Genomic DNA, 9,432 nt, shown 5'->3' on the forward strand with positions numbered 1-9,432 from the left:
ATTTAGGACAGCAGGACCGTCACACACAGAAACCCTGTCTCAAAACAACAAAAATAAAATATAAATTAAATCTAGGGCTGGAGAGATGGCTCAGCAGTTAAGAGCACTGGATACTCCTCCAGAAGATCCATGTTCAATTCCTAGCACACACAACTATCTGTTAACTCCAGTTCCAGAGTACTCAACATCCTCATGCAGACAGACATGCATGCAAAACACCAATGCACATAAATAAAAAAATTCCAATTAAAAAATGTAAATTTCATACATAAAAGAAAATTAGGGATTAAAAAACCTTTCCTACTGCATTCTTCTCAAAGTAAATTATCACTCACTGTTCTCAAAAGTAAATTATTTTCAAAATAAACTTTAAAATTCCAATGATCATTATCTAATAAAAATAACTCATATGTATTAATTAAATAGACAAAAAGAAAACTGACAAAAATTAGTATCTTTAATGAAATTTGGTTTGCTACAGTGGCCTGAGTATCAATTACTGGCCATGCTTTCATTTCACCAAGACTGTAACACAAGTGACAGAGAGATCTTCAAAGAGTACTCCTCTGCAACACAGATAAACAGAACATTACCTCCAGTTCATTTAGCCTCTGGATACGTGGCGTAAAATGAAGTTTATCAACGTCACAAGCAAATGGTGGCTGCCAATCCTAGGAGAAAGCAAAAGCTAAATTAGATTTAAGTACACTTAGTTTATATAACCTTGATTTTAATTTTAAAATATCTCTTATCAGTTAAACAAAACGCACACACTTAAGGTAAGAATGCAGTTCATTTGAACCCCTGGGTTTGACCCCTAGTACCCTTGTAATCTTTGCATTCAGAGGGCTGTAAAGAGAATCAGAAGTTCAAGGTCACCCCAGCTATATAGTAAATTCAAGCCCTAGGCTACAAGGATAGTCTTGTGTTTAAAAAAAAAAGAATTTGTGTGTCATTGTATGTAAAATGGATAAAAAATAAATACATACAAATAAAAATTATATATTATTTTATATCAAAAAAGAAAAAAGCCTCAATCCCCATCTAAACTACAGATATCCTGATTCTTGTTAAGTCCCTCCAAATGGAAAAAATACCAAATTATCTTATCACACTGTGATATTTATTTTTAAAATTGTAATATTTGTACTACTTGAAATTTTCTTTGATTGTTGGGTATGTGCTGTTTTATACATAATAAAATAAAGACATACAAAAAAGAAATTATATCAGGATCAGTTCTTCAGTAGAAAAAAACAATAGATACTTAAACCAATTTTTAAAGATATTCTTAATGTCTACTCACATAGGTTATCTATTGTTTAGAGGATTTTCCTACCACTGAGGAATTGCTATGACGAGGAAATAACAGGTAAGAAAACTGCTCAGTTCCTAACAGTGTAAAAATAAAAAGGAAGGATAACGCGGCTCAGTGGCAGAATGTTTGCCTAACATGGGGAAGGTGCTGAATTTAGCACCATTAAGTTATGTTAATACCAGCCAGCACTTGGGAGGCAGAGGCAGGTGGATCTCTGTGAGTTCCAAGGACAGCCAGGACTACAGAGAAACTCTCTCAAAAAACAAAACAATCCAAATTATGAATAAATTGGTACGTAAATATGGTAGAAACTGGAAAACAACTTAAATATCTGCAATAAGAGTACAGCTGAGAAAAAAAATGTTTTACTGACTTCATTTTGGGATAATGAAAGATCTAACAACATGGTGATTATGGATGCACAACACTGTATTCAGCACTAAATTTATACTCATACACTTGATGGTTATAATGACAAGTTTTCTATTAAATAATTTAACATGGCAAATAAAGACAAATGTTAAGACAGACTTTATTGACAAGAGAACCTTACCTGGTTTAAATATAAACCCAAATATTTTAAATAATATATTATTTCAGATTATGAAAATACTAATTCATAGCCTTTAATCCAATTTCATACTCAGAACTGTATTAAAGCTAGGGATGTGGCTCAGCTTGTAGCATACTTGCTCCTGTCTAGTCTATCTTTCTGTTGGTGTGATAAAATCCTCTAACAAAAGCTAAAGAGATGACTCAGCAGTTAGGAACATGTGCAGCATAATCACACAGAGGAAAGTTTAGATCCCTCGCCAACATAACAAACTGAGAATCCCTGCATATCCACAACTCCAAGTCAGAGGGGGAATGCCCTTTTCAGGTCTCCACATGCAGAGGGTTCATCCTGGCTCACAATTCAAGAGTCCAGTCCTTCACTGCAGGAGCTCAAAGCATCTGTGGCACCACATCAATCAGCAAGCAGAGAGCAATGAATCAATCAATGCATGCGTTCTAGTACTCAGCTCACTTTCTTCATTTTTGAGAGTCCAAGATGCCCTTCAGGGAATGGTCCTGCCCACAGTTAATTAATCTAAGATGACCCCCACCCCATGTCTAGAGCCACCCCATGCCTAGAGCCCTGTCTCAGATTATTCTAGATGTCATCAGGTTGACAAGACCAACCATCATAAGACCTACCATATATGTGATATCTGTATAAATGTGTATATATATACACACACACACGAATTTGATCCCCAGCATGACATAAAAACTGGGCTTGGGCTGTGGGAAGTAGTTCTGTGGTTACAGTGCCCATTGTGCAAATGTGAGGACCCCCAGAATCCAGATAAAAGTTGGGCACAGTGACCCACACTTGTAAAGCCAATGATGAGAGGTGGGAACAAGCAAATCCTATAAGTCATCCCAATGCCAACTTGTCTGAGAAGCCCTCAGACACACAGCACAAGCAAGCCCATGCATACACTGCAAAAATAAAACAGGCATGGTGAAGCACACCTGTGATCCCAGAACTTGGGAAGCACAAACAAGAGAATCAGAAGTTCTAGGTCATCTTTGGCTATGTTCAAGCCACCCTGGGATGAAATTATGTCACAAACATACATAAAGTATTCTATAGTCAGATGTGCCAGTACACCTGTAATGCCAGCTGTTAGAAGGCAAAAAATTCTAAACCTGCCTGAGAGAGAAAAAGAAGGAAACAGAAAATACTTCACAGAATCGCCAAAGATTAAAGTTTATGTTTAGATCAATCTGAAGAAATTATGTTAAATTTACACAGAACAAGATGTCACAGGAAAGAAACCACACTGCTTCTTAATGCCGTGTGGCCTAAGTAAGAGGAAAGCTGGTCCAGAGCTTTGCTCTTATACTTTACAAAGGCTAATGGCTTCCAGAAAGGAACCAGGGCTGGGTGTTATGGCTCAGGTTTGCTTGGCAAACCTCAGACTCTGGGTTCAACCCCAGTAAGGTTAACTTTTTAAAAGGAAGAAAAGAAAGAGGGGGGTAGAAAGGAAGAAACTGATCAGGGTGTGTATGTATCAGAAGACAATTTTAGGGAATCAGTTCTTCCACCATGTGAGTCCCTAGAGTTGAGTTATAGGAAACCAGGTATGGTATGTATGGCTCAACATCTGTAACCCAGCATTTGTGAGGCTGAGGCAAGAGGATTGCTTGTGAGTTTACGACCAGCCTAGACTGCATATAGTAATAGACCCAGCAGGGATACAAAATACTACTCTATCTCAAAAAAAACAGTAAAAAAAAAAAAAAAAAATCAGGCTACAAAGCAGTCCTATATAAATTTCCTTCTGAGATTTAAATTCCTCTGCTTTTAAAACTTTTTAAAAAATTAGCTTTCAAAACAAAAATGACAAGCACTGTATCATTAGAAGGCTGAGTTGTTTTCTTAGCACCGAAACAACCCTGGGGACTGAAACTCCGCAGAGAGGACTGAGGAACCGGTGAGTTCACCTGTCTCAGCACCAACTCAGAAACAACCACTTAGGCACACTCGACTGAAACTGTTAAAAATCAAAAGTTAACCCATGTGAGAGAACTTTCCAAGAATGCCTAAGATTCTCCTTAAATGCCTTAAGAATTCTTAGTAGAACAATTATTAGCATCCATATATTTAATATATCAGAATATCCCTTAAATGCTTCTAATTTATAGTTTGTTAAGTTCATGAAACACGATAATTTCCAAAATAGGAAAGTACACTCAACAGAAGCTCCATACATTTGTGTTAATTGACTCCCTGCAGTCAAACCAATTAAAACTCATTGTCAAATAAGTTGGGTTTTTTGTTTGTTTGGGTTTTTTTGGGGGTTTTTTTTTTTTTTTGAAACAGGGTTTCTCTCTGTAACAGTCCTTGTCGTCCTGGAACTCACTTTGCAGATCAAGCTAGCCTCAAACTCACTGAGATCTGCCTGCCTCGGCCTCCAAAGTGCTGGGATTAAAGGCGTGCGCCACCAGGGCAAAAACTCATTCTTGAGGAGCACTTCCTCTCAGTCTGCCTCCATCCTCTAGGGACTTGTCCTCCTGGTGCAGGACCCAGGGTTCCCCTACTTCTTTCCTTTTAACACATCTCCTGCTAGACCCATAGAACAGTCTCCACTAGGGACCCACAGCAGCCACACCAGGCTGGGACTCAGGCCATCATTGCATCAGCTCAACTCAGAGAGAAGCTTCTTGCTGTAGAGTAATTCTGAGACCCACAACTAGACAATGTGCAGAGTGTGAAAATTTGGAGCACTCATCTAAGTCCTAAATGGGATGCGATTATGAAGTCCCCTCCCCACAAGGAATCTCTGAAGGAAGAGGAAGAATGGTTCTAAGAAGCACAGTAGTAGGTTTCTCCAAGGAAACACCTACCACACACAACATGGCTGATACACACGAAGCTCACAAGACCTGCACCAGTTCAAACCAGACAAAATTTCATCACTAATAGGGGAGAGTGGACCAAAGTCTGACCCCCCTAACTGCTGGGAGAGGGAGAAATCAGTCTTCTTCAATTTAGTACCACTGGGTTTATCAACCACACTCCAAGGCATGCTCCATGCCCAGGAGAAGAGGCAACAGAAACCAGACATTTTTGTGTAGATATTTGGGGGGGAGGGGTGATGGGTATTTTGGGTTTTTTTGTTTTGCCTCTTGTCCTTACTGAGATTTTTGTTTGTTTGGCTGGTTTGGTTAGATTTTTGAAGACAGTTTCTTTTTTTGAGACAGGGTTTCTCTGGTTGTCCTGGAACTTGCTTTGTAGATCAGGCTGGTCTTGATCCGCCTGCCTCTGCCTCCCAAGTGCTGGGATTAAGGGTGTGCACTGCCACCACCCAAGCATCTTACTGGGATTTTTTTTTGGGGGGGGGGGCAGCTTTGACTTTTCAATTGTATTTCTGAGAAAGAGAAAACATTAAAATGGATGGGTGGGGAGGAGGAGAAGATCTGGGAAAGGTCAGGGAAGGGAAAGAAATGTAATCGAAATATATGAAGAAAATTTAAATAAAAACCCCAAAACTGAGCCTATTCACAAAGAGTATCATTAACTAAGAAGGCATTTTCCTAATTATATATAATCTGTGAAACTTGGTCATCAGAATTAAGGGAGGAGTTTTATTTTTCTTTTTTTTTATTTATTTTCATCATCATGATTATATGCTCATAGGATTGCATTCCAATGACGGCAGAAGAGCAGATTCCTAAGTCCATAGTCTTATAGGTTTAAGATTAGCATAAAACTTCAGAGCAAAATTTTTAGAATCCAAAGAAATTTATCTTAGTATTTTAATCTAAGTTAGCAATCCTTTCAAGTTGAGGGTGACAAGAATTACCACCTTGATAAAGATTTGAGAAGTACATACATGTAACAATTTAGGTCTTTTTAATTATCAAGCAGGTGGTTGGCCAGTGAGATGTCTCAGTAGGAAAAGAATGCAGCACCAAGTCTGCCAGATTTAAATCCAATCCCAGAACCCACACAGTGGAAGGAGAAGCAACTCTGGAAAATGGTCCTTTGACCTCCACATCTGGCATGGCACATACTCATCAACACACATACACATATACACACAGTAAATAAATAACGATAAAATAAATAGCTAGAGAGATGGCCAGCAAAGAAGGCCATCTTCTGCTCTTACAGAGGACCTGAATTAATTCCCAGCACCCACATCAGGTGGCTCACAACTCTTGTAACTCCAGCTCCAGGGGGATCCAATGAACATACAGTGTTCTGATGGTAACTACTGTCCAAGGGGCTCCTTTGGTTTTTTTTTTTTGTTTTGTTTGTTTGTTTGTTTTGCTTTGTTTTTTCGAGACAGGGTTTCTTTGTGGCTTTGGAGCATGTCCTGGAACTAGGTCTTGTAGACCAGGCTGGCTTCGAACTCACAGAGATCTGCCTGCCTCTGCCTCCCGAGTACTGGAATTAAAGGCATGCACCACCACCACCCAGCTGTATTTCTTTTTTTTAATGTATTCATTTAATTGTATGTATATGGTTATTCTTTCTACATGTATGTTTTTGTACCAAATGAGTGCAGTGCCCATCAGTTCAAAAGAGGGTATCAAGGTACCCTGGATCTGGAGTTACAGACAGTTGTGAGCTGCCATATGGACGCTGGGAGTTAAACCCAGATCCTCTTAAGAACTAAACCATCTCTTGAGCACCCACCCCATATATTTTTAATAAAATAAAAGCACTGTGTATCAAGCCCTGGGCCTTAAGATGTGTGAAGCAGCAAAGTTGTACCACAGAGCTATATTCCCAGCCATTCTCATCCTTTTGTTCCAATATTCCATCCAGTATATATCACATTTAGTTGTCTTGTCTCTTGAGTCTCACTGAGTATGAGTATCCCTGGCTGACCAAAAGGCAATACATGCGAAAGATAGATGAAGAGGCAAAGATGACTCAATGGGTCAGAAAGCTTGCTCTGCAAACCAAAGACCTGAGTTTGACTTCCCAGGCATGACATTATTCAGGGTGAAAACTGGCAGATCACTGGAGCTTCCTTCCAGGTGAGCCAGCCTAACTGAAAAGACCAGCTCTTCTAGTTCAGTCAAAGACCACGTCCAGTGTCACAGGGCAGAGAGCAATAGAGGAAGACACCCTACCCCTACGATACATATACAATGTGCCCTCCACACATTCTTTACACCAAAAAGGGAAAAAAAAAATACATGAAGAATTACTAGGCCTGAGCAGGTGACACACACCTTTAATCCCAGCACTCAGAGACAGGCAGATCTCTGTTGAGTTCGGAGGCCAGCCTGGTCTACAAGAGCTAGCTCAAAGCTACTGAGAAACCCTGTCTCGAAAAACCAAGAAAAAAAAAAGCATTTATGTCTCTGGTGGACTTTTAAAAGTTGAATAAAAAAAAAATTCCAGTCAATTGTAGTGGCGCACACCAGCAAGAGCTGAATGAAGTAGTGCACATTTGTGATCCCAGTACCCCAAAGGGACAAGAGAGGTAGAGACAGGGGAACTACCCCATCTTCCCAGGTCCTTATCAACAAGGTGCAAGTAACTTACTCTTGATAGCTGTTCTCTGTAGAACCAATCCATGTCTATTTTAGGCTTAAAAACCATTTTACAGTAAAAATGAACTAGGTTCATTCCTGTCTATAATTAAACCTGTTTTTCAAGACTGTGTTATATTTCACTCATACCTTAACTACAAATGCTTCTATGTTGCCTGTTCCAGGAATGGCATCCATGATTTTCTTTCAAAAAGTTTATAACCATCTTGCAACCCTACCTTTGTTTCAAAAGGTTATATGACCACCCATGACTACCTGTTGCTATGACTACCTTGTTATGCCCCCCTTGCAACCATGTCTTTGTTTCAGGAGATCATTAGAACTAACATGTATGCTTCAACCCGGCTGAAGGTAGAGTTCAGTGGAAAGTACTTATCTACTTAACATGTGCAAGACCCCTATTTCAATCCTTATCACTTGCATGCGTGCTGTGGCATGTGCAGACACATACATGCAAACATACATACAATTTTATAAAACGTTTTTAAATTATTCCAAACAAAGCTGAGCATTGTAACCATTGTAAAATAAAGCTACATTAACTCCTTTTTTTAAAATATTTATTTATTTATTATGTATAGAATATTCTGTGTATGTGCCTACAGGCCAGAAGAGGGCACCAGATCTCATTACAGATGGTTGTAAGCCACGATGTGGTTGCTGGGAATTGAACTCAGGACCTCTGGCATAGCAGGCAATGCTCTTAACCACTGAGCCATCTCTCCAGCCCTACATTAACTCCTTTAATGCCAGTACTTGGAAGGCTGAAAGTGCATCTCTGTGCGTTCAAGGTCAGCCTGGCCTACAGCTAGAGCTAGACGGGGAAACCCTGTCTTGAAAAACCAAAATAAATAAACTGGGGGCTGAAGGATGGTTCAGCAGGTAAGAGGACTAGCTGCTCTTCCAGAGGACCCAGGCTCAATTCCCAGCATCCACATGGCAGCTCACAACTGTCTATAACACTTCACACAGACAGACACATGCAGGCAAAATACCAATGCATATAAAAGAAAAAGAAAAAACTCACTTTGTAGACCAGGCTGGCCTCGAACTCACTGAGACCCATCCTCCTGCCTCTGCCTCCCAAGTGCTGGGATTAAAGGTTTGTGCCACTACTGCGAAGCAAAATGAATCATTCTTTTTTTTTAAATATTTATTTATTTATTATGTATACAACATTCTGTCTGTGTGTATGTCTGCAGGCCAGAAGAGGGCACCAGACCTCATTACAGATGGTTGTGAGCCACCATGTGGTTGCCAGGAATTGAACTCATGACCTTTGGAAGAGCAGGCAATGCTCTTAACCACTGAGCCATCTCTCCAGCCCAAAATGAATCATTCTTAATAAAAATAAGCCAGGGGTTAGCAAAATGGCTCAGTAGATAAAGCATTTACTTTGTAAGTTATAACCTGAGCGCTCAAACCCTATTTTGCAAGCGAAGATGATATGAGTTCAATTCCTAGAACCCATGTAAAGGTGGAAAGAGAAAACAGATTCCAAATGATCCTCTGACCTTAACATAAGTGCAGTGCCATGTGTGTCTACATACATGCATCACACATATACACAATATATAAAATTGTAAAAAAAATAATAATAATAAATTAATTAATTAAAAAATAAACCAGGTATGGTGGCTCAAGAGGATGAGAGAGGAACATTGCCAGTTCAAAGGAGTCCAAAGTCAATCTGCAGTCACAAAATGAGTTTAATCCTAGCATTAGAGAAGCAAAGATAGGGCTACAAGCTCAAGGTCAGACTGGTTTGAATAGGGAGTTCCAGGCCAGCAAAAGCTACAAAGCTACATAGTGAGACTTTTCTTACTATGTGGATATAAAAAACATAAATAAAACATAAAATAAAAAACATAGCTGGACAGTGTTGGCACAAACCTTTAATCCCAATGCCGGGTGATGGTGGTGCAAGCCTTTAATCCCAGCACCACCAACGGCAGAGGCAGGCGGATCTCTGTGAGTTCGAGACCAGACTGGTCTACAGAGCTAGTGCCAGGACAGGCTCCAAAGCCACAAAGAAAACCTGTCTCAAAAAG

At 39.7% G+C, this 9,432-nt stretch overlaps 1 protein-coding gene across 1 annotated transcript in view; it reads right to left on the reverse strand.

Annotated features, from left to right (window-relative positions):
• Kdm5b (lysine demethylase 5B) overlaps positions 1 to 9,432 on the reverse strand; it is a 67,532-nt gene that overhangs the window by 46,066 nt on the left and 12,034 nt on the right. The window contains exon 2 of the mRNA XM_050147685.1: positions 594 to 671. Coding sequence (XP_050003642.1) covers positions 594 to 671 — 78 coding nt within the window. The remainder of the gene's footprint in view (positions 1 to 593; positions 672 to 9,432) is intronic.

This window comes from Alexandromys fortis, unplaced genomic scaffold (genome assembly GCF_014885135.2).
Source record: "Alexandromys fortis isolate MF-2015 unplaced genomic scaffold, M_Fortis_MF-2015_v1.1 scaffold_58, whole genome shotgun sequence".
In the NCBI taxonomy this organism is placed as follows: domain Eukaryota; kingdom Metazoa; phylum Chordata; class Mammalia; order Rodentia; family Cricetidae; genus Alexandromys; species Alexandromys fortis.